The 26,515-nt window shown below is 40.8% G+C and overlaps 1 protein-coding gene across 2 annotated transcripts in view; it reads right to left on the reverse strand.

Annotated features, from left to right (window-relative positions):
* Positions 1 to 6,648: 6,648 nt before the first annotated feature.
* ENPP6 (ectonucleotide pyrophosphatase/phosphodiesterase 6) overlaps positions 6,649 to 26,515 on the reverse strand; it is a 77,365-nt gene continuing 57,498 nt past the window's right edge. For both annotated transcript variants that reach the window (XM_043546046.1, XM_027834168.3), the window contains 5 exons: positions 24,144 to 24,285; positions 22,213 to 22,392; positions 18,310 to 18,447; positions 12,905 to 13,028; positions 6,649 to 11,562 (listed from right to left, as the gene is read on the reverse strand). In XM_043546046.1, the coding sequence (XP_043401981.1) occupies positions 11,357 to 11,562; positions 12,905 to 13,028; positions 18,310 to 18,447; positions 22,213 to 22,392; positions 24,144 to 24,285 (790 nt within the window). In that variant the 3' untranslated portion in view covers positions 6,649 to 11,356. The remainder of the gene's footprint in view (positions 11,563 to 12,904; positions 13,029 to 18,309; positions 18,448 to 22,212; positions 22,393 to 24,143; positions 24,286 to 26,515) is intronic.

Genomic DNA, 26,515 nt, shown 5'->3' on the forward strand with positions numbered 1-26,515 from the left:
CCATCATTGTTGTCCACAGATCACAGGCTGGGATGAATCTGCTACCGTGTAGGTGGCTATTTCTGTTCCCTTTAGTTGAGCATACTAGGAAATATTCTACTTTATGCTGTGGTCAGTCCATGATGTCAAATGCTTGTCCCATTCCAAGACAAGATAAGGAGTTCAGACCAGGCGGGAAATTAATCTATTGTTGGCAACATTTGGCAACTGAACCAACGCTGAAAACTTTGTTTGCTAGCGTAGATGGGATAAAACCATCTGTGATGCTGCACTCCATATGTTTATGGAAATATGCTTATGAGTGTAAAAATAATGTAACTGGAATATGCTTTATGCAAAAGGTCTCTTGTAAGGTATCATTACAAAAGCTTATGATCTACTGCGTGTGTTCATCCCATTTGTTTTACATGTATTATTTCTATGTCTGGAGTCAGGAGAATAAGATATAAACTTGTATTACTAAGGTAAACATGTTAAGTGGAAGCCATTATTACTTGAAACCACTTAAATCCTACTTTTTATACTTAATAAAATCACTTCTGTTTATTAATTAACCCAGAGTAAGTGATTAATACCTGGGGGACCAAACAGCTGTGCATATCTCTCTATCAGTGTTATAGAGGGCAGACAATTTATGCGTTTACCCTGTATAAGCTTCATACTGAGTAAAACAGATTTATTTGGGGTTGGGATCCCATTGGGAGCTGGAAGTCTGGGTGCTGGAGACAGGAGAACTTCTTAAGCTATTTTCAGTTAAGTCTGCAGCTTTGGGACATGATTCAGCCCCTGGGTCTGTGTTGCAGCAGGCTTGCATGTCTGGCTCAACAAGGCAGGGTTCTGGAGGCCCAAACTGGCAGAGAAAATGGGCTCAGAGGTCATCTCAGCACATCAGGTGACAGTCCCAAGGGGGTCTCTGTGACTGAATCCATCGCATCATCTTCAACATGCTTCCAGAAAATATGACTGAGACTTGATTCCACAGTCAGCCACTCATCAATATCCTAGTGTAGATGGGGCTTCTCACCATCAGCCTGATTTATGTGGATTAGGGACATGGTCCTGAATCTACTGTGGGAGGAGTTTGTGACATGTTACCAGGTTAGAAGGGATATCACACAATGGACAGTATTGTAGAACATTCACTTTAAATATTTCTGGCGATTGATTTAGGAGTCTCATTTGTGGACCGGATGGTAGGCACGGTCTTCTTTATTTTTCATTTAATGTAGTCCCTTCTTTTCTATGCTGGTTTCCTACACTTTGGTCCCTGGATGTTCAGTTAATTGCATCTCAGAAAAACAAGAGAAATTCCATTAACAGAAAAGAAAGTCAATAGATCCTCTGCTAGTTCTCAAACTAAACCATGTGTTTTATCTTTTATAAAATATAAATGTTTTGTTTAAAAATGGAGGGTTATGAATATAGAGATGGAGATCTGGTGGAATAAAAGAAAATCTACACTGAAGGACTTATCTGAACTCATACGCTGGACCAGCACTTCTCTATTGGTTTTATCAATTTCTGCAAAGTGTGACCATCTGTTTTTTAAATATACATTTCTAGCATAACACATTTCCTTATGTTTGCAGTAAAAACCTCAATGCTGTACTATATGATAAAGGTTGAAGAGAGGAACAGAGACAGAAACAGTAGCTCTGAGCGATGTGAATTGGCCAGTTCGTATCAGTGGAGTGTTAAACAGGAAACTTTGATGTAACCATTTAAATATAAAAAATCTTAAAACTATAAGAAGTGAAATTGATATCAGAAACACACAGCTACTTTGGGATTCTGGACGAAAAGTAAGGAGAACATCACTGTGTTATTCGTCCCCCCAGCCCCCTTTGTCACCCGTCTATCTCTATCTATTTTTCAATCAACAAGTGAATCAGTCAGCCCAATTGTGCCAAATCTGAAAGGGCTATTGTAAAGCTTAACTGGGTTTTGTAAAGCGCTTTGAGAACCTGAGATGGAAGGTGTTCGGTAAGTGCAAAGTATTGTTATTCTTTGCTTAGAGCATTCTAGATGATAATGAACTGGACAAAAAAATGTCTGGATATGTCTATATATGAAATACTTGGATTGCAAGATGCAATTCAGATGGCTTGAATAATAGTCACATGATGTTATGTTATCTATATCATTCAATAGTTACTGTGTCACTCCAATAGTGTAAACAATGCTGACCGTTGAAATCACAGTTCTTGCCCTCAGCTCTGTGTTTAAACCACTGGGGGAATCTATAGATATTTAAAAATTGCTTGTACATTTAGTGTTCATGAAAGTAAGGGTCTAATTGCACTAGCCAAAGCCAGATTTGGGGGAGGTAGGTATAGTGCATACAGTTATCTTGAATGACTGAAGCTCCTGGCTATTCCAGTCTATGGTTTGTAGTGAATTTGAGACTTTGCTTTAATAACCAAGAGTAGATCACTAACACCCATGATGAAACCTTCAGGAGAAGGTTGAGGAGGAGGAAAGCTTCACAGGGTGGTTCTTCCAGTTTTCTTCAGTTATTCTGTCAGGTGAGTGAGGCTTGTTTCCCAATGGAATAAGCTGAGTATCTGTGCCCCTACCCTCCTAGATCTTGATAAAGGCACTATGCTTCTGTGCCTGCCTTGTGCTTCCACGTCTACTTCTCCAAGATCCTCATCCCAGTGCTATGGTACTATGGCTCCTGGTCATGGCTGCTCTTGGTGCCTTCATTTAAAGGAGTTCCACAGTGTGTAGAGAATGCATGTAAAAGAGAACACTGCCTAGAGGGTATTACCTTTCCATTTGGAAAATCCATGGGGTGTGGTTTGGAGGAGGAACAACTTGCATCTTTCTGGCCTGCCCCAGCTGGCTCCTACCCAACACAGACCTTTCTGTCCCTAACCTCTCCAATCCAGGCTCTCTCCTGCCCCCACTTGCCAAGAACAGATCAATGGACTTTGATCTGTATTTTTTAAATTACTCTTCAAGAGTAAGTGGTAACGCACTGCTCACAAGTGGTAGATGAATACTTGAAACTACCAATCAAAAACTAAATCTGATAAATGAAGTTGCAGCCATCTGAAATGCTATCCACCAACCATCCTATTTAAGAGGGATAAACAATTTTTATGTCATTATTATCTGTTTTTATGTCTATGCTATGCTGTTTCAAACTTTTGTATATCGTGTATGTGCAGCTTCCTGGTACTAGGTGATGTATCAGAGTAAATAGCCAGTCTGGCCAGACAAGGGGCTGTTAGCAATGTGTGCTGGTGTTCCCAAAGTGAACTACAGAATAGCCTGAAAGTATTATTGGAAAAATCATCCAGTGATAAATAGTGAAGGGAGCTGGAGAAGAGAGGGGCTTATTGGCCACAGTGGGAGGTAGGAAAGTTAGTAAATCAATCCCACTGGCGAAGCAGGTTTGATGGATGAGTCACCTGCATGTGTGGGAGTTTGGAATCAACATCCATGCAGGCCAGAGGCAGAATAGATTGATAGAAAAGGGGCTCTCGGGGGAACAAGACTGGGGAGAGGCATGTGAGCGGGAAGTTGAGACCAGAGGAAAGTTAACTAGAAGGAAAGGCAGGGTCATGACTTTTCCTCCTTAATCTTTACTTGTAACTCAGGGGAGCCTTTTCTGCCTGCCTAGTGAGGTTTGTGGTAGCCTTTAACTTTGGTATGAAATGTTGTGATTTATTTCCATTGATCCTGTCTCTCTTTTCCATGAAAGTAAACTTTGGTTTATTTAAGCTAGAATGGTGTTATTGGCTGTATGTGGTAATTGCTGAGAGCCACCTGAGAGGAGGCTTTGACCTCTAAAGACAGGCAAAATGAGTGTTGAGGTCTGAAGTGGGAGTTTGCAGTCTAAGGCTCAGACCAGCAGATCTTGTATCATAAGGTAATGGTGGTGCTCTGGCTGATGTCAGACCAAAACGTGGGAAAGGACCAAAGACAAAGTGGGAGATTGTAGAGCTTAGGGGCACAGGTGACTGATGTGTTTAATGACTAAGCTCTGTATAACACATTTATATCACACTACTGTTCTCAGTAATGATTAATGACTCATGATCCTTGACTGCCACCCAAAAGTGTGCGTGGTTGGTGCTGCACCTTGGTCCTTTCCCACTTCCTTACTGCCTGCTTATCTGGGTCCAGCACTGCGCTGAGGGAGACTCTGTGTTGCAGTAATTGCTACTTCTGGGCGTACTCCCCAGCAGCTCTGGAGGTAGCTGGAACACATAGTTTCTCTACTGACAGAATGCCACCTGTTGTTGTCTTTGGTACAGTACCTCTCTGCCTCCCCCAAGCTTGGCAGTGGTTTCTACTCATTCACCTGCACATCTACCAATGTGATATCTGCCATCATGTGCCAGCAATGCCCCTCTGCCATGTACATTGGCCAAACCGGACAGTCCCTACGTAAAAGAATAAATGGACACAAATCAGACGTCAAGAATTATAACGTTCAAAAACCAGTCGGAGAACACTTCAATCTCTTTGGTCACTTGATTACAGACCTAAAAGTGGCAATTCTTCAACAAAAAAACTTCAGAAACAGACTCCAACGAGAGACTGCTGAATTGGAATTAATTTGCAAACTGGATACAATTAACTTAGGCTTGAATAAAGACTGGGAGTGGATGGGTCATTACACAAAGTAAAACTATTTCCCCATGTTTATTCCCGCCCACCACTGTTCCTCAGACGTTCTTGTCAACTGCTGGAAATGGCCCACCTTGATTATCACTACAAAAGGTTTCCCCGCCCGCCCCCGCCCTGCTCTACTGCTGGTAATAACTCACCTTACCTGATCACTCTCGTTACAGTGTGTATGGTAACACCCATTGTTTCATGTTCTCTATGTATATAAATCTCCCCACTGTATTTTCCACTGAATACATCTGATGAAGTGAGCTGTAGCTCACGAAAGCTCATGCTCAAATAAATTTGTTAGTCTCTAAGGTGCCACAAGTACTCCTTTTCTGTTTACAGGCACAGTATAACCCTGCATCTCAGTCATTAATTTGCTGACTTTTAGTTTCTATGTTCACTGCTTCAGTGCCTTGAAAAGCAATGTGTGAAAAGAGGACCGCACCCTCTTTCCCCAGTTACTCCTGTCACCCTGGAAAGAGCACGTGGTGCTAGGAGCATTCTGTGCTGCAGTTCTTGGACAGGTAGAGGAGCTCTGACTGGAGTGAGAGCGGTAGTGTTTCATTTCCTTCTGTTTCTGTGGGGTTTAAAAATCACTTTATTTATTTTAACAATCTTTGTGTGAATTTACTGCTCATGAGAGGCACCAGGCTAGTATCCCTAGAGGTGGCAGCTCTGTATTTATCTACAGATCAGAGGCAACAGTGCAAACTGCCCTACTTTCTCCATTAGGCCTCAATTTTGCTCTGCTCTGACCATTTCTAGGGTTGAAAGGGTCATTCTGCCTTTTCTAAAGGGTGCTAATAAATACAGTGCCAGTTGTGATGGTGTATGTGATGTGTGCACCCGTCCACTGGTAAATGAACCCTAACATCTTACTTTATATGGGCCGCATAAGAGTGGTAATGAATTCTGGTCTCTACTACAGATGCTTTCATCTGGGCTGACAGAATTGCTCCATGTCAACTTTCAGCCTGCAGCAGAATTGTTTGCAAGGTAGTTAGTGGGACTACTCATGATAGTCAGCACTACATCCATTATTATTATTATTATTTATTTGTCTCACCGTAGGAGCTAGGTGCCCCAGTCAAGGACCAGGGCCCCATATGATGGGTGTTTACCTCACACTAGCCCAGAAGGTGTTAAGGTAGTCTTGATGGGCCAATTAACGAGATAGGCTGCATCTGGAAGGGAGCCAGGGATCAATAACTCTTAATTAAGGATGATGCTAACCTGGACAGGAACAGACAGGGTTTCTATAAGGCTAAGAAGCTGAGACCAGAAGGGGACTGCAGGGGGAAGTCGTCTGCAATCACTCCCTTACAGGAGGGAGGTGTGTTGGAGATTACCGGGTCTGATGAGAAGCCATAGGGGGAAGTAGCTCTGGGAAGTGGAGGAAGCTTGGATAGTTGGTAAACCCAGAGGATAGAAGGAAGGAGTAGAACAGAACCCAGAGAAGTAGCAAACAGGTCTGGGAGTAAGTACCCCATAGTTGCGGCACATAAGGTCCTTGGGCTGGAACCCCGGAGTAGAGGCTGGGCCCAGGTTTCCTACCAGCCACTGGGGAAGTGGCACAGCCCTGGACAGACAATGGAGGACTTCCTGGAACAGCAGAGGTGCACCTTGTCCAGAGAGACTTTGAGAGACTCCAAAAGGGGAGGATTATAGTGATTGGCCAGAGGGCCAAGTCACAAAGAAGATTACTCAGAGTTCTGGAAGGTGAGATTGAGATGATGGGTTGAACGACCACAGGAAGGGGGATCCAACCAGTGGCGAGCTAATCCCCAGATGAGCCACAAGGAGGCATACCAGTGGTGAGTAGCAAAATCTGTTGCACCTCATTGTGCTAGGTGCTGTACAGATACAAAACAAAAAGACATTCCTGCCCACAGGGAATTTACAAATTGAATTAGAAATGTTTACACATATGTCCCTAGTTGATGTAGAGATACCAATGGACAGTGCTGTTGTTTAATATTGCTATGTTTATACATGCAGTTAGAAGGGAAAAAAACCAAACAGATTCAAAAGGTTAACTTTATTATAATACCCCTGGAAAAATTATCCAACATGCAAGCCACATTATCTTGTGCAATTTATTTAATATCTAATTTACACGCATATTTTGAGGACTTTACCATTTTTAAACAATGTTATCATTCATCCCACTGGTGATTAGTCAGTATAAGCTTCAAACACTGTTTACACTGCAGTATCTCTATTTCTGTAAGTGAGAAGTGGACCAACGTGACTACACTTTGATATAACAATCAACCAGGAAAGACAAGGTGTTCTAGGATTTTTTTTTAAATCTTACATTATTTACAAAAATGTATACCATTTTTAACAGAAATCATGCAGTGTTCTTATAATTATTCACCCATTCACAATCAATCATTGTTGGAAAGCATCACTTAGAACCATGGTTTTAAAAATACATTCACCTCAGTTATTTGTTACACAGATAAGGACGCTACAGGCAAAATGCTCTGATTTTTGAACCAGAGCATGAATCAATATAGTGGTACAAAAATACCAAAAAAGCAAGATGCACTTCTAAAACATACCCGATTCTCAGTTCTCTTGGAGATGACCAACTTGATGTTAATCTATTACAGAATTTCCCTTTCACAGATTGAACACATTTTGAAGTGATTTATCATAGGATGTTTTCATTAAACCCCATGAGATTCTCATACACTTTGAAAATGTACTTTGCAATATTTGCAAACACTCAAAATTTTTGAATATGGACACTTACTTTTCTAACTGTTCCCCACATGCAGTAGTGGGGCAATGTTGATCTCATTTACTGATCTAAATGTGGAATAACTCAATTGAACAGTTATTCCCGATTTACACCAGTGTAATTGAGATCAGAATCTGGCCCTGTGCTGCCTTTGAGCTCTTTTTTTCTCTGTAAGAGAATATTGAAACCTTTTTATTATAGGATTTAAGACTCCAGAATGTCAAGGGATTAGTGTTTGTTTTATATATCCTGTTGGTTTTCAAACAAAACTGTGTAATTTAGTCATTTGGTTATCTTTTATACTGATAATTCTCTCACTTTTAAAAAAATGTGCTCCAATGAATTCATTGAGCCTGGTCCATTAAAGAGCAACGGGGAACTTTGAACAATAGATGCTTGTTTCACAGCCACTGCAAATGCTTAGAAAGCCCTAAATTGCCTTTTATACTCAACAGCCTGATAACAAAGGCTGATTTTCTTTTTTTTGCCCCCAATTGATTTGATGGTTCACTTGACCTTTAAAAAGACATTACATAAATCTTTACCGCTATTACAGAAGTCTTTTGTCAAGTTTAATTTGATTTTTTTTCATGCTGTAATCATTTATCCTTAAATTAACTGTACCAAACCAACCCAAAATGTGCTTTACTCTGGGTTTGTATGCTCATTAATTTTTAGAGGTTTATTTTATCCAGGAAGGACCCTAATCTTTCCACAGGAGTTCATACTGAGTATGTGCTGAGCCCCTCCTTTGAGGTAAAGCTGAGTGCCCTCTACTCCCATCAGCATTGCGAGGAGTTAAGGGTTCTTGGGGTCCTTGCAGGACCAAACCCTAAATGTCTCTTTTCTAGATATGCTGGGTTTTTTTACAGTGAAAACATTTAAAAAATAAAATTATGTAAAGATGTATAAATCTCTTATTACTAACATTTTAAAATGCATGTATATCCCCCATATTTAACATCAAGCAGTATAGCAGCAAAATGTTTTAACAACTAAGCAAAATTAATCTTCTGAAATAAATAAAATAGCTATTGGTTGAGGGCCAGATTCTACCATTTTATGTTGACTAGAACCTCAATCTAGAGATATAGTTTCAATGTAAAATTGGCATAATCAGGTTCTTAGTTGGGATTTGCTATCTCTGCCTCCCTGTTTTTGTTCTGGTTTACCTTAATCTTGGGACTTTAACCTCTGAGATGGATTACCATCCAGGGTATGTCTGCACTATAGCTGAGGGTGTAATTTCCATCTGGGGTTGTCACACCCTGCTGGCTCTGATCAACCTAGAGTGCTAAAACTAGTCGCATACTGCGATTACAGGGGCAGGAGGATGGGCTATCAGTTCTGAATTCAATCCTATCTGAGACCCTAAGTATGCACTCAGCTAGCCCATCCCACTGCCCATGTAGCCACGACTATTTTTGGCATGCCATATCGAGCATTTCCAAACTGGAAATTACGCCTTTCAGCTCCAGTGTAGATAAGAAACCACAAGAGTCTATCCCTATCTAACTTTACCAATACAATTTAGGACTGGGTTTGAGGTCCCTGTGATGAAATATTCATTCAGTATAATTTTTGGTCCTCATCCTGTCATCCTTCTGTGAGAAATGGCTTTGAATGTCAAACCTGGATATCTCCTGTGAGCTCCTCCTCTCACTACTATAGCACTGGTTAAAGGATAAAAAGTCTTTTGAAAGTCCACCAGTACAAACGTCTCCCTGCTGCAGAAATCACCTTCTGAAGGGAAAAGAGCCACGTGTATTGCACGCTCCATTGCTTGAACTGGAATCACTTAAAACCATGCTCTTCCCTGATGCTGCTGATAGAAAAGCAATAGATGCTGAAAACTCTCAAGAGTTCAGCTGATGTATTGGACCACCGAGAGCATGTGGTGTTATGTTTCGCTACTTCATCCGGAAAGGCACAGAGAAGAGGCCAGTTGTGTTCCAAACTGTTTTATTATACTTGTCATTGGCATGTTTTGAGTTATGGCTAAGGCCCTCTGCAGCATGGTTACACCTCATTTCTTCACTTGTGCACTTTGAATTTATTGTGTTTCTATCTTTCTCTTTCGCCTTCTTTGTTGAGTGCATGTGATTGAGCAGTACAAATGCCATTCCATGGAGTTAGAAGGGCCAGGCCTTCCTGTTAGTCATACAGGTATTCAGATACCCCACTGCTGGGTGCAGAATAAGATTCTAGGCTTCTGACAGTGACACGTCATCAGAGCTAATTGCCATTAAAATCATTTCAGATTTTGAGTGCCTCAGCATGGGAGGGATGGCCTAGCTGACCTCTTGGGGTTCCTTCCAGCCTTACATTTCTATGACAGACAGAAACCTGGTAGAATTTTGGCATATGGAAATGAGTTTTCTCCTTGAAGATTTATAGACAAGACCTCCGTAAGCTGGGCCTCAATTAGAAAGGCCCTGTATTCTGTGGCAGACTGGAAATGTGGTGGCCAGTTCATTTAGATGTAATTGGGAGGTTTTTAATGAATTAAGCAGAAAATGAAGATTGCAATTACCAGAATAGTCCCTGTGTTGTTTATTCTGATATGAAATGCAGTTTATTTTCTGTCATCCCTCTGCTTTCAGTTGTCAACATCCATGGTAGTTTTTGCATTGACAGTGCGTGCTGGCATCACAGAACTTGTGGGAAGGCTGGAAGTTTTGGCAGCTGGGACAGTTGGGGCTTTTGCCACAGTGCGGCCTTTTGGGGCTAAAACATATTTGGCTGGATTTTTCTCCTAAAATGATAAGCAGTGAAATAGTTCATATTTAAACTGTCATCTTTTGGTTTCAGAGTCAATGTCCTAGTAAGAAGAACAAGACAGTTCATATCTCCAAGGGCTACTGTATCAGTAGACGCTTGATTCACATTTTCAAGGTTTTATTCTCAAGCTTAAAGGCTAAAAATGTTCTGTTTTTGTTTTTTTTTTCCTAATGAATCTTAGATTCCGAGGTAAAAATATGGGTAGCAAATTTGGTGGCCTTAGAATTGTGAAATAAATGGTGCCCTCTGTATAGGCAGGTGGGACGTTAAATTTAAAAATCACCAATGGGCTGTTCTAATAAACTGCCACATGGATGACCTGAGTTCAGGTTTGGCCTCATTGTGGAACTCTCACTCTCCGCTTGCTCTCAAACTCATTCAAGTCCATGGTAAAACTCTTCTGACTTGAATGGGTGCAGGAATGGCCTCTATATTCGATGGTTGAGAAACAACTAATCCTGCATCTTGGCAGAGGATTAGACTTAGATGACCCTTGTGGTCCCTTCTAACCCTAGGTTTCTATAGTTCTATGATCTAATGGAGTACTGAGGGGGCTGATGCTCTTAAGGGAGAAGGAAAGACAAAGTGTGGGGAAAGAAGGATGCTATGGTTCTTGAATGCGCCCATGCCTACTTTTTCTTAGGGTTGTGTTTATTGTAGCTTAGTGGAGAGAGGCTGTTTTTTCCTGTTTACAGCAATGGGGCAGTGCACACCATGCATGTAACTGCTTTGTGAGGAGAGGGCAGGGCTGTAGCAGAGAGAAAGAAATAATCCAGAACAAAACAATCCGGTAAAATTACAAAGGACTATATCCAGTCTTGAGCCCCTAACTAAGCAGAGGTGAAAGCATCTCCTTAGTTAGATATGGTAGTATGAGGGGGAATTCATTCTCTATCTCCTGGAGTAACTAACTCACTCACTTTCACAATGGGCCACTTTCTGCTCTCATTGACACTGCTGTATAGATTTACAACAGTGTAAATGAAAGCAATATTTGGCTTTGCATTTGTTATAACCACAGTGATTTATCCCCTGTGTAACTTGAGGGATGAATTTGGGTAAATAGGTGCAATTTACCCAGACAGTATTCTGTTACTGAAGCCATTATTCAGATAAAGAATTCTAACCAAACAAACAAAAATCAAGTTACTGGTCACAGTGATCAATATTGTTTTGGGGCCAGAGTAACGAGATCTGTTATGCAAACAATAAAAGTAGAATTAATGCCAGCACACAGCTGCTCCACTGGAATAACTGTGCCAAACTGGCATTATTTTTTAGCATACACTCCACTCTGGACCAGGATCCATTGTTCGATAGTGGCTTTATTCCTGCAATATTGCACATGATGTTGTAAACATCGACCGATCTGATTGGAGGCGCCCTGAAGTTAGATTTGAAATCTGAAACAAAGAAATGCAAAGATATGTTTTGGTGTCTGAATGGCAGGGAGGATTTAACGTTGGATAATTTCTTTTGCTTGAGGCTTTGAATTGCAGGAGCATCCAATAAACAAGGAATCAGGTGGGATGGGGACCTTATGTCTTTCCAAAGACTAATAGAAAGTCTTGTGAGTAGGATACAAAATTATCTGTTAAAATTAATGGGGCAAATAAAAAAAGAGAATGGAACTATTAAACACAGAAGCTATTTAAATGTTTACGTGTTTGTGCATTTAAACATTGCTCTGCTGCCTTTTCAGCAGACAGTTTTGCTTTGCAATGATTGTGTGAAAGATTCTGATTCTATTTTTTTCCCCCCTCATCTGTGAAGAGCATGCACTATTCAATATTTAAAAGGTCTGACAAACTGGGACACAGAAATTCTCTATGTAATGATGCAGCAATTGTACGATATAAGTAATAACCACATGGATGCTATCAAAGGGGCTACTCTGCCTTCATGAGCCCTTTGCCAAGACTAAAAAAGGATACCTATATTTCATATAGAGTTAAAAGAGCTCAAGCCTAGCTGAGAACAGCAATGTTCAATGGATTGGAAACTGTTTTGAGAATTAGGAGATTTCCTGTGTAGCCCTGGGCAAATCACTTGATGTCTCTGTGTTTAGTTTCCCCATCTGTAAAATGGGGATAATGGTACACACCTCCAGAGTGTGTTCAGATCTGCAGATGAAATTCTGTGCACCCTGTATATTTGTAGTAGTATAGAAATAGCATAATATACATCACACAGAGATCAGGGTCTGAGACTCCACTTCATCCCAGATAATTACAAGTTGGTTGGGAAGTCCATGATAGTGTGCATGTCATGGAAGTGTACATAGCAATATATCATGAGAGGCCAATGTGCCAAAGAACACTGAAGGATTTAAACAATTGAGGATCCCAAACAATACAGGACCTATTGATGTGCCCACGTGTGAGCCTTGGAGTACATTAACAGGAAGGGGTACTCAATGCTGATCCGAGGCTTGGGCGATCATAGTGGTAGGTTCCTGCACACCTACGTTAGGCAACCATACAAAGTGCATGATGTCTGAACGGCAAAGCAAATGTAATCATTGTTTCTTCCCCAGTTTCACATAAGATCTAGAGGCTAAAAGGAGAGCAAGCTTGCTCTACTTTCATATGGGCTGTGATGGACAGGCTCCATGTCCAGAATTAACTTCTACATCAACGCTCCACCCAAAACAGTGCAGCACTGGATCTGCCTTTTCTCTGAAGCTATTGTAGAGGCGGGGTGGGGTAGGGAGTTTGTGGTTATCTGATCATTCATTTGGCCTACCTGGCCCATATGCGAGGAAGAATCCCCTCATGTTCATGAGCTCATTGTCATATCCATGCCACCCATTTTGCCAGGCCTCCTTTTTCCCTGTGCCATTCTCCCAAAATGGAAGTTTCTCTTTACTCTGGGGAAGAAAAACAAAACACAGGTTAACATATAAATGCCATAAGAGGGAGCCTTTAAATAATGAAAGAACTGGGTAATTAATAATGTATCGTAACCTTTATTTTATAATGGAGTTTATGTTCTGCCGCCATAGTCATAGGATCATAGTAGTCAGAGATGGAAAAGACTTATGAGATCATCAAGTCCAACCCCTGAAAGGGCAGGATATAGTCACCAATAGGGGACATAGCAAGTATACTGAAATGGCACTTGATTTATTACAATAGAATACAGACGTAAAACGAAGGCACATAAGAATATTCTTATATTTTTATTACCTTCAGTTGTATACAATGCCACAACTTCAGGCCCTGAGCCTGAGGGTAGTTAACAGGGAAGATAACCTTTCCAATTTCTATTCCCTTCTTCTCTGAATGTTTCTGGTGGGTGAATATAGATACAGAGCTAGTCCATAATACTGAGCTCTTCCATGGCTGCTTCCTAGCAATGCCACTTTCTGACCAATTTCTGTTGTTCAATTCAGTGGAATAATTTACATGTAATTTTGTCCTTTGCCCTCATTACCAATGTCATAAAAGCCAGAAAGGGAAAAGATCTATTAAATAAGTTGGTCCATTTCATCCAGTCAATCCAATCAACACAGGACTCTTCCCTACAACAAATTCTCAAATATTTTGTCTTGTTTGCTTGTTTTATTATTGAAGCAATGAGGCTTCCTTTAGGAGACTATTCCACAGACCTGATTTAGGAAGTTTTTGCTGAGGACATTCTTCAGATGCTTGTACACAGTCATCATATCTCCAGTTTGTTTTCACTTAACCATGTTACACAGAAATAGTACTTCTCTGGAATCAGTCTCTCCAGCTCCACAGTAACTAATACTTAGGAAAAATTCATAGTAGTATTTTTAATCTAGGAGGCTCCTAGAGGTCTTAACAAACTGACATACAAACAATATTGGAGGGTTATTTCCTCCATCACTGGATTGCATCCTCCCTGGACTGAAATGTTGCAGCTGTTGAACACCACACAAATATTTTAGGGCATGAAATAAAGAAGACAACATAGTTGTCTGAAACTGCAGAGGGAATTTATGAAGGCCATAATGTAATTATCAGAGTTGGAATTTTGCCAGAACCCCGGAGTTAACACACCTACTGTTTGTAAAAGGACCAGGAGTCCTGAATGAACACAAGGAATCAGGATCTCACTTTTACATCCAAAAATGGCATGTTTAGCAGTGCCTACTAACACCAGACCCGGGCATCGGATCAGGACTAGAGCTGGGTGATCAGTGAGAAATAATTGTAATCTCTTCAGTGACTTCTAAATAGTATTTCACTTCATCAACTAATAATATGTTAAAATTCTCCTGACTGATAAGTGACAGTGGCACTGAGTGGCCAGGCCAAAGACTAGAGAGATAGCGTGTGCACTTTGTATCCATAGCTCCAGTAAACTCGGATCAGTGATGAGACACTGATTTAAGATCCATTTCCATGTTGTTTATATTTATTATCTGATTTTATTCTCTCTTCTTCCCTCCCCCCCCACCAACAATTGACCATGGATAGAAACTGTGGGATCTATACAAAATTTTATTATAAAGTGTAGATCTTTAGACTGCTAACTGCAGGAAGCCCTTGCATATCCATGCATTTCTTTGTATATAACAGTCAGCAGATGTACAAGATAATTGAACAGTTCTAGTTGACAAATTAAATCTGTTGCCTTGTCTCCATCGATTTCACTGACAGCACTCAGAGCAAGCAGAAGAGAAAATGGAGTCAGTCTGCTTTTTTGTATGGTCTCCTACTATAGTGCCTGCCTACACCGCTATTCTGCTTAATGGAGTTCCAGGAAACTAATGGGCTGCTCACCATAGAACAAGTTGTACAGCGTTTGTAGGCATCCACTCAAGTCATGCCAAGTCTTATCTAAGTTGCAAAGTTTCTTTGGAGATATCATGATGACATGGCTGAAGTTAAACCCTTTAAAAACTCTGCCAGATGTTATGGACTCAGCTGTTTCCCAAGTAATGCCATAATTACGAAACAGAATGCCCTTCGATCACCAGCTCAGGAGTACAAAGAGAATTGTACCTTACTGCTGCTGTGAAATGAAGTCAGAAACATAGCAACTTTTATCTCATTTGCTGGTATTTGGGTCAGAAAACCTGTTACTTTCTTTTACATTGGCAAATAGTTGCATAGGGTCATTAATAGCACTGGCTTCAGGCAAGCAGAGTATGGGCACATGCTATGCCAGCTTCCCAACATAGGAGTGATGGTATTCCCAGGACACCACACTCCTAACTCACAACCCAGTCCTGGACTTCTGCTGAGAAGAGAGTACCAGTCGCTCAGAACTGTGCCAGCATGTGCGGTGATTTTGTGATATGCACAAATGGGAGGAAGGATGAGATTTGACAAACCTGTTTCTCATATCTAACTTAAATCAAGACTGAACATTGATCTCGAATGGTGAACCACTAATGTACAAGGCCACGCAATTCCCTAACCCTCCTGACCCTCTAAAGTTCTCCTGCATACTTCTGTTTGCCTGTAACTACAAATTCAGCTTGTTTAAACTGCAGAAAGTACAGCAGTAGAGGTACATAACATATACACAGGCCAGCAAGCAAAGCATTAAGTATAGAGGTACTGAAGCACAAATATTTTATATGGAAAATTAAATTGAGGTAAAGAATGAGTAATGGTTCAGGAGGAACAAAATAATATCAACACCCAAACCAACATAACTAAAAAAAAAAAAAGGTGGGGAGGGGGAGTATTGAGCTTTGGATACTGAAATGAAAAAGTGAAGTCTGGAATGTATGGAGAGGGTAGAAAATTCCAGAGACATTCCCCCTTTCTGCTCAAAAATAGTGCCAGTAGTGCTCAGAGAGTACTACTAACAATGGAAAGTATTTAAAAAAAAATGTAAAAGGTGAATACAATAGGAAAGAGCTTGGCAAACTCTTTTCAGTGGTTTGGGCAGAAAAATAATTGAAATCTCAATTATTACTTCAAAAATATGACACAGCTTCTTTTTCAAATCTGAGTCTCTGGTAATGAAAATACACCCAGGCTGTGGAAGAATTGAGTGAATGCATGAGAGGGCATTCTTGAAAATCAGAAACAATAGGGAGGAATGGGCAAAAAGGCAGAAATAATTTTGTAGTAAGCAATGTTTGCTCGACTGTTATGAAGGGATTGTCAAATTTCCATTATTTAAATTTTTTTCAGTATACATAAGTGTTCTGAATGTTAAGCTGGTACTGTACAAAAGGTTTTAGTTACAACCTTTTTTCTAGAATCAATTAAAGAAAATGGTTTCAGATACTTTTTTATATACTCTTGAAACTCAACAGTGGCATTTAGATTTTTAAACTGAAAATGTGCAGCTCGCCATCCGTATTCAAGAATGATTTTTTTAAAGGAGGCATTGAAACTCCCCATCACAAACTAGAGGTGTTATGTTGGAAATGTGGCAGTCGGATAATGATATGACAGGCATAAAAGGAGCTGTTCTGTTTAGCTATGTTAATTTGTGAGGCAAGTGTGGTATAATTATTAGAAAGACTGGGAGTCAGTACTCCTAGGTTCTATTTCCAACTCTGTTACTGATTTATGTCACTACTAAGTGACTTTGGACAAATCACTTAACATAGTGGTGTCTTCATTTACCCCTCTGTAAAATATGTATAACCATAGTTACCTAACCTCAGCATTGTGAGGCTTAAGTAACATTTGTTGTTAAAGCTGCTCGAGAATTTTTTGAGGAAAATTTTTTCGCCAAAAAGTTATTTGTGGGAAGAGTTTTGATGAATTTCCCAACTTAAAAAAAAAGTTGGAAAAGAAGTTTTGAAAATGTTGAAATGTCACCTTTGACATTTTTGAAACCAAAAAGTTTTTTGGATTTTTGGTTCAAAACTCTTTTAGTTTCAATTTTTTTTCCAGGATTTTGATTTTTTTTGTCCCAATTTGAGATGGGAAAACTTTTCAAAATCTTGAAAATTCTCACGGGATGGGGAAACTATTTCCTGACCAACCCTATATGCAATGCACTTTGAAAGACTTGAATGAAATATAAATACTAAATACTAGGAGTAATATTTTATAATAATGAAGAACTTGTATGAAAGTCTCTATAACAAATTCCACTATTTTTAAAAAAAATGCTTCGATGTTAAACACTGTATACTAACTGAGTTCTGTAATATTTAATTAACCGTTTGCCTAATAAAATTCATCCTTGCAGTTTCAATTGGATAAGGTATTCTTCATTTCCTGTCTTCAGACTGTGGTTGCATCCATATGCACTGCAAGATGAGTGCCTCCCATGGGCATTTAACACCTTTGTGGAAGGCACTCTGAAATAGCAGTTGTATTCCACCCCAGAAGTGATTGCATTTCAGTGGTGGTTTAACTGAGTCCTATGCATAGAAATCAGTGCTCTTGATTATGCATGCATGCATAATCCATGCATATACAAACACATGCTTCATTAACATAGTTGTGCTTATGGCAGATAACAAAATGCTCATCTTCAACCACTTGTAATCATTCACTTACATACACCTAAAACAGTTACTCTCTTGAGTAAATGCTGTATTTTGTATCACCTTTGGGCATGGGTTCCTTATGAATAAGTTTTTTTTTTCTATAACAAAAAAACCCACCCCCTTTGAATTAAATAGAGGGTGGGGAAATTACCAGAAGCAAAGGAATTATTGAAAATTGTAGTAATGTAGAGCTTAGTGGTGGGGAGATGGTAGTAAATAATTGGAAATGAGGGGGAGTCAAGAGAGCAGATAGTATTTTTAAGGGACAATATGATGTCAGAAAAGTACCCGGGGAACCAAGTTGAGGGTACTGTGGTGGAGGAAATATTGTCATACATTAGGATAATCTTAGGTTGCAAAAGAAAGTAATCCCTGAACCTAACCAGAGGAAGGCTGAAAGGAAAGGGTAAACTGGATGAAGGGGAAAAATAATTATATGCAAAAGGGAATAAGTTTCAACTCTTATTATTCCACAACAGGACAAAGGACCAATCTTAACTTAGATTCAATGTAGTTGTCACACCATTCGTTTCATTTAAACGTACATTTCTAGTATTTAAATGTGAGGCAGTAGTATTTATCCCAGCTAAACTCTGAGTCAGTAGTATAACTCACCATTAATCTTATAATTTTCCATCTTTTTTCTTATTCATTTTATATATTATATTTTTTAACCAGACTGGTAAATCAATAATTTGTTCATATGCTTTACCTCTGCTATGAACCATCCTTCCTCAGCCACAAGAGTTAAAGGAGACACAAATTTCCCTTTTTTGTAATAGAATCTGTCTGGAATTTCCTCTGTGCTATAAACATTCATGTGTTGCACAGCTTTCAGTTTGTTATGCACCTGTAAAAGAAACAAACATTATAAAACCATCTTCCTGTAAAAATTGCATCTGCATCTGTTGGTGAGGAGAAACTTCTGCATTTTTAAACCAGATAGCTTATCTTTGTAAGTGTCCAGTTGTGTGCACAAATATTCATTAATGCATGCAAATATGAAACTTTGCAGGTGCAAATGGGTGTTTATGCAAATTTGGTAGGTGTATTTTAGGAGGCTCCTTTGAAAATTTGCCACACACGCAAACACAATTTGTGTGTATACACACACGTGCACAGATGCACACTGAGCTACAGCACTGGAAACAATTATGGAGACACTGAATTAAACAGTGAAAACAAGTGTGCTCTAGTAGGCAGAGCAACCTGGGCCTGGGGTGGGGAGGGAGAAGATTTGAGAGGCAGTTGCCCTGGGCCCCTGTTTGAGGTAATAGCACTCATCTGTCTCATAAGGATGCTGTGACATTAATTCATCAATGTTTTATTGGAGCTTTGAAGATGCTCAGCACTATGTAAGTTCAACTAGCTTATTGATATTATCCTATTGTCTAGAATTTCTGCATAAAAATGTAACCCAAATTATTCAGCAGAAATACTTAGAGAACATATTGTTGAAGGGTCATTTTTTAACTTAAGGGTATAAATCTCTCTTCTCCACACTTTTCATTGTTATAACCTACATGGAAGGATAGATGCATTAATTGTGTGGTAATGTTCCCAGCCTTTAAGTGAAGTGAGGCCAATGGCCTGAATATTTAAGTGATAGTTTCAGATGCGTGCAGGATGGATTTGCTTTGTTTAACTTCTTCCCCTGCCAAATATACACCTCACATGGAAACGCTCCACAATTACAGCCACCATCAAGAAACAATGCACCCGAGTCTAATAACTGGACTCACTGGGTCAAATCCTGCCACTCTTATGTTGAGTTGAACCTTAATTCATGAATAGTCCTGTTGTTTTAAAATTGAAATGGACTACTCAAAAGTATTGCGCTGGTAATACTTCACATGAGTTAAGAGTGGGAGAGTCTGGCTTGCAGAAAAAAGGCTGAACTTACTGGAGTCTGTCCACACTGATAGCTTTGAGATGGTTACTGCTGGTGTTGTTACAGTAACTGCCTCCTAGGGCTGTCTACACTTAAAATGCTACAGTGGCACAGCTAGAGTACTGCAGCTGCACCTCTGTAGGGCTTCAGTGTGGATGCTCACTACAGCGACAGGAGGAGTTCGCCCATCACTCTAGATAATCCTACAGGTGGTAGCTAAGTTGATGGAAGACTACTTCCATTTACCTAGCGCAGTCTACACTGGGGGTTAGGTCAGCTTAACTAAGTCTCGGGGGGGCATGGGGGATTTCCACACCCCCTGAGAGACGTGGCTATTCTGATGTAACTTTTCAGTATAGACTAGCCCTAAATGATCAGCTGCAAACTCAAATGCACTCTTGAGGACTTGGCCACACTTGCAGATGTAGAGAGCCGGGAGTTAAACCAGCCTTTGGAGACTGCGGCAGGGAAAATGCTGCTGCGTGTTCACACTGTCCGCTGCAAGCGCAGTGGCATGGCCACATTAGCAGCTCGTGCAACACCACAGAGAGCAGTGCATTGTGGTAGCTATCGCAGTGTGCAAGTGGCTGCAGCGTGCTTTTCAAATGGGAGGGGGAGTGTGACAGGGAGTGTGTTGTGTGTATGTGGGGGAGAGACAGTGTGTTCTGGGGGCAGAGTGTGTGTCAACATGCTGTCTTGTAAGTTCAGGCAGCAGCAGACCCCCCTCCCCACTGCCTGTCCCTCTCACACACTCACAGCATTCCAGAGCAGATAAGCAGCCGGCTGTTAGAAACGGAGCTTTGAAAGAGGATATCCGCATACCTGCAGCTGAGTTCAAAACAATGACCAGAGTGGCCACTTGACGTCAGGGGATTATGGGATGTTTCCGGAGACCAATCACAGCGCAGTAATGCAACACGTCGTCCACACTGACACCCGGGCGTTTCAGCCAGAGAGCAGCAAGCTTTATGCTTCTCGTGGAGGTGGATTACCAGGAGCGCTCCAGCTTCAGAGTCCAGGCGCTCTAAGTCCCTTGCCAGGGTGGACACCTCAGGAGTTAGGCCCCCGGGGCTGATTTAATGAGCTCTAACTTGCAAGTGTACCCAAGCCCTTAGATAATGGGAAGGTTAGGGAGGACAGCCCACTCTGGGCAGTAGCATTCCTAGGGAAAGATGATAAATTTCATTTCCTTAAAAAAAGCCCCAAAAACTCCCATTAGGGAAGTGAAATAGGTACTACTGATTACTCTGTGCTCTGGAGTCCTGAAGAAAAATCCATCAGAAAAACGTCCCCATGCAGCAACACTCTGCATTCCATCACTACCCAGGGATATAGAGCCATTTAATGGAAGTTAAGCAGGTGCTTTGTTGAATGGGGGCATGAGCTCTGTCAATGTGAGTAGCAAGCATTACAGGTGGCTGGTGGTTTCCAGATCCAGCCAAAAAATATAGAGGCCTCTGACATGAGACTGAGGCAGGTCAGCCTCCAGAGAGAGGGCATTATGAGTATTTTAATAACTGTGTGAGCCCTACATGAAAGCTCTGGCACTCCTTTGAGACCACTTTAAACCCTGGCACTGGCTTCAAATGGTCAGACCATCAAGTCAGTACAATACCAGCTCTGTTTCCTAAAGTGGCTGTTTTTGTGCAGAAATCTACAGACTTTGCCCTGTCCTATAATCATTTAATCTACGATGTACAAGTGAGTTATGAAACTGCAACTACCAGAAGATGAACTGTAGGAAACAATTTTGCACTGGCAGGTACCTGGACTGTAGATCACTTAATATGTCTACTTTCTCTGATTCTATGGAAAACAGTAATAGTTTTTCAAGAGTATGCTTTTTGGTTAACTGTCAATGGGGCATTCTTATTTGTTAACCATATTGCACTTTAAGGAAGTTAGTCTAGAACTTCACTTGGTTTCCATAATTTTATTTCCAACAGTCTCAAAACCAGCAGTTTTCGGCTTTTATCATTTATTGAATCAAAAATGCTAATGCTTCAAAATTGTTGTACAGAGATTGCCATTGTTGTGTAAAAAAAAAAAAAAAGCCAGAATTTTCAAATGAGCCTAATTAAGTTAGATGCCCAAATGCTATTGAAATTCAGTGGAATTAGGGCACTTAACTCCCTTAAACTTCTTTGAAAATCCCAGCCTGGATGCTGAAAGTTAGGGTTCTATATAGGTGCCTAAAAATGGATGTAGAACTGACTTGATTTTGAGACATGCTGTGCTCCTCTTGATCTCAGTGGAAGCTGGGGGTGCTTAGGTCCCCTTGAACATTTATTTATGGATTAATGTTAGCCTAATTAAGTCTAGTGTCAGGCACCGGGTTAGAAAATGTTGGCATAGTGTTTTATAGTATTAAAAAAAGTAGAAAACAAGTCTACCTCTCTGCCTAAAGCAAATAGATGTTGCTAATGTGGGACGGGTGTGTGTGTGTGTGTATTTGCATAAAGAATATAATGCAGAGAAAAATTATAGTTTTTGATTTGCATGATGTGACTTTTACTCAAAAATGTTTTGCACTTTATCATCCATCATTAGGTGAAACTGGAATCACAGGACCAAATTCTGCCTTCTGATATGCAACTCCTGTTGACTTCGGTAGGACCTGTACATGCATATCTGAGGGCAGAATTGGACTCCTGGGATTCAGACTAAAGCTGAGAAATGATTAGCATAAAACAGAAGAAATAACAAGGTGATTCTTTTGCTTGCCTCAGTCTGCTTCTCCTTAGTTGGCCACAGGCTCACAACAGGGCCTCGGTCCTTTACTTGGATAATATCAGTCATATTGATATAGTTCTTCAACTCAATCACTTTGTCCAACCAGGAAATGTCAGTCATCCCATGATCCGAGAAAAAAATGACATTCAGGTCATTCTGAAGGCCCTTGTCCTGTCAAATTAGTGAAGACAGCAATTACAGTTTGAAAAGAATACAGTGTGTTCCTGAGTCAAAGTTCTGTGCTAGATGGCTGAATTCATTCTTGCCTAAATTCTGCTGCAATCAGTGGAGTTACAGTGGGGATGTATGGGATACTTACAGATACTTGCCTGGGATACTTTACAGTAAATAATAACAACAACAAAAAGTCTGGTCTTGGTCTGTTCAGACAGATCTCATGAGATTTTCCATTATTTTGGCCTGAGATTTTTCAAATGCTGGTCACAAGAATTTGGCACTATCTCATTTGAATCCAAATCTTACTACTGATTTAAATTTAAACCTGACCATCAAACCCTATTTCGATCCTAATCCTCATCTGGATAAGTGCCATCAAACTTCCTGGCACTGACTCTAGTTATAGGTAGTATTTCAGTCCTATGCATTTGTTGTTAATGAACATTTCATACAAACGGCTATGCACCAAATCCCAATCTCATCTAAGTGAATGGGAGTTCACTGGGACCAGGATCTGACCTAATCTCTTTTTCTGTTTAGTCCAAATAGACTGAGAAAAACTTTCCCATTTCCATCTGTGTGGGTCAGTCATTTCCCTCAAATATAAAACTGGTGCTCTTATAGTTTTTTTATAGCTCTTATAGATATTTTTCACTCCCTTCCTCATATTACTCATTGCTGAGGAAATTAATACCTCAAGGTGTATTTACCATTGTGGACAGTTACCAATAGCACTTTATGCTTCCTGGTAGCAGAGAAATTCGCAGAACTGGCTTTTACACAGCAGCCTGATGTGCTCATTCCCCACTATAAAATCAGTTGGATAATTTTTAAAGCAAAGTTGCAAGATACAGAGACACCATAAATCTGCCATAAAAGGTAATTGTCTGAGTCTACAGCCCTTATAAAAATGAGTAATCTTTACTCATCTCCCTAGTGTAAATTCCAGTTGACAACTCTGTTTCTGAAAAGAGCAATGTCCCTGCTGGTTTACAGCTTCCTGGGGCTACTGATATTGCCAGGCAAACCACCAGAGACCAATACAGGGTGTCTACTGAAATTAAATGAAGGGGAGCAGTATCATGCCTTAAGTTCCCAGCAACATCAATAAGCTCTGTTATTGCAGAAATGCAACCTTAACTGCCATTGTATGGGTATGAACAGGACTTAAATTCTCAAAGAGTAATTCCCAGAGGCCCCCTTGGAAGCACTGGGGTTTGGGGCATCAGCCCTGTGGATTTAAAAATATTTACTGGAACTCCGCTCTGGACAGCTCTGGCGGAATTTAACCCCTGAGTATGAATATGCATAACATCCTCCATAATGTCTTGCAGAGCCATTTTTTAACCTCCTCAAACAACATTGTTTTATGGTCTCAGTTAAATACTGTTTCAGAAATCTCTCTTTAGCAACGTTTGTTGCAACAGTGGAGTTATTTTAAGGTGGGAGGGGTAACTCATTATAACATTGAACTGACTCATTCAGCTAAGTACTATGTTCAAGAAAGTAGGCAGATCATAACTATAAACACCAGGTATAACAAGGAACCTTTCACTACCAAGCAGTTGTCCAATGCAGGAAGGAAACTTTACAAAGGGAGAGGTACTAATAGCTTGGAACCTTTGAAATGCCACATGCATATTAACCAGTGAATTGTTGCAAAGGAGCTTTAATGGTAATAAGGATCAGGGTAGAAAGAAAAATGAAGCATACCAAAGCACTCAATCTTTTGTCACATCACTGACCTTGATTAGTTTGGTCATGCTGTTCAATACTTTGTCCAGTGCCTTCAAAGCGTTCTTCCTCTGAACAGATGAAGGACCAAAATGGTGGCCTTCCACATCAATGCGTTCATAATACACTGCTGCCATTTCTGCACTGCCATTTCTGGGGTTGCAACATAGCAAAAAAGACAGGTTCCAACATGTACCTTGTTTTACTTTTTCAGGGGCCAATACTACTCATTCTTATTCATGTGAACATTGAATTAAACCTTAACTTGCCTCGTATATATCAAGGATATGTTATCAACAGTATATACCATCATCTGCATTAGGATCACTGCAACAAGATCTTGTGTGTGTTTCTTAGACCTGGCTTCCTTTATTAAAATAGTATTCTACAGTAATGGTCCAAAACACTGCAGTTTACATTAATGCTAATACAATGTTTTGATCCATTAATGTAGAATACTGTATTTATTTTAATTAGTTTTCCTTTTTACTCATGGACTTCAGCCAGTTTTGGAGACAGATCCCAAGATAATCTGAAATTCACATCTTTTGGTGGGCACACCAGTCAAAATAAAGGGGGTGGTGTGGGGGAAATCATGGAAGTTAGAGATTGGAAGAATGTGTTAGGTCAGGGATTCTCAACCTGTGAGTTGCGAACAGGGGTTGGGGTTGTGACCACCTAGTCCTTCCAAAATTGCTAAATGGAAAAGACTGTCTTAGCTGGATGGGAGGGAGATCACAGCGCAGAAAATGAGGTCCTGGCATGGAAAAGGTTGAGAACCACTATGTTAGCCCTGGTCAACACTAGGAGTCGAGGTCGAATTTAGCAGCGTTAAATCGATTTAACCCTGCACCCGTCCACACGACGAAGCCCTTTTTTTTTTTTTTTTTACTTAAAGGGCTCTTAAAATCAATTTCCTTACTCCGCCCCTGACAAGGGGATTAGCGCTGAAATCGGCCTTGCTGGGTTGAATTTGGGGTACTGTGGATGCAATTAGATGGTATTGGCCTCCAGGAGCTATCCCAGAGTACTCCATTGTGACCGCTCTGGAGAGCACTCTCAACTCAGATGCACTGGCCAGGTAGACAGGAAAAGGCCTGCGAACTTTTGAATTTCAATTTCCTGTCTGGCCAGCATGGCAAGCTGCAGGTGACCATGCAGAGCTCATCAGCAGAGGTGACCACGGTGGAGTTCCAGAATCGCAAAAGAGCTCCAGCATAGACTGAACGGGAGGTACGGGAACTGATTGCTGTATGGGGAGAGGAATCCGTGCTATCAGGAATCCGTTCCAGTTTTTGAAATGCCAAAACCTTTGTCAAAATCTCCCAGGGCATGAAGGACAGAGGCCATAACAGGGACCCGAAGCAGTGCCGCATGAAAATTAAGCCTACCAGAAAACCAGAGAGGTAAACAGCTGCTCTGGGTCAGAGCCCCAAACTTGCCACTTCTATGATGAGCTGCATGCCATTTTAGGGGGTTCAGCCACCACTACCCCAGCCGTGTTGTTTGACTCCTTCAATGGAGATGGAGGCAACACAGAAGCAGGTTTTGGGGACGAGGAAGATGATGATGATGAAGTTGTAGATAGCTCACAGCAAGCAAGCAGAGAAGCCAGTTTTCCCGACAGCCAGGAACTGTTTCTCACCCTGGACCTGGAGCCAGTACCCCCCGAACCCACCCAAGGCTGCCTTCCGGACCCGCCAGGCGGAGAAGGGACCTCTGGTGAGTGTACCTTTTAAAATACTATACATGTTTTAAAAGCAAGCATGTTTAATGATTAATTTGCCCTGGCATTTGCGGCTCTCCTGGATGTACTCCCAAACCCTTTGCAAAAGGTTTCTGGGGAGGGCAGCATTATTCCATCCACCATGGTAGGACACTTTACCACACCAGGCCAGTAGCACGTACTCGGGAATCATTGTAGAACAAAGCATTGCAGTGTATGTTTGCTGGCGTTGAAACAACATCCGTTCTTTATATCTCTGTGTTATCCTCAGGAGAGTGATATCATTCATGGTCACCTGGTTGAAATAGGGTGCTTTTCTTAAGGAGACATTCAGAGGTGCCCATGCCTGCTGGGCTGTTTGCCTGTGGCTGAACAGAAATGTTCCCCGCTGTTAGCCACGGAGAGGGGGGAGGGACTACCCGTGTGGTGCGGGGAGGCAAAATGCAACTTTGGACAGAAAGCACATGTGCTGTGTATGTAATGTTAACAGCAAGGTTTACCGTGAAAGAGTGTACCCATTGTTCTATAAAATGTGTCTTTTTAAATACCACTGTCCCTTTTTTTTCTCCACCAGCTGCATGTGTTTCAAGGATCACAGGATCTTCTCTTTCCCAGAGGCTAGTGAAGATTAGAAGCGAAAAAAACGCACTCGTGATA

This window comes from Chelonia mydas, chromosome 4 (assembly GCF_015237465.2).
Source record: "Chelonia mydas isolate rCheMyd1 chromosome 4, rCheMyd1.pri.v2, whole genome shotgun sequence".
Taxonomy (NCBI): Eukaryota; Metazoa; Chordata; order Testudines; family Cheloniidae; genus Chelonia; species Chelonia mydas.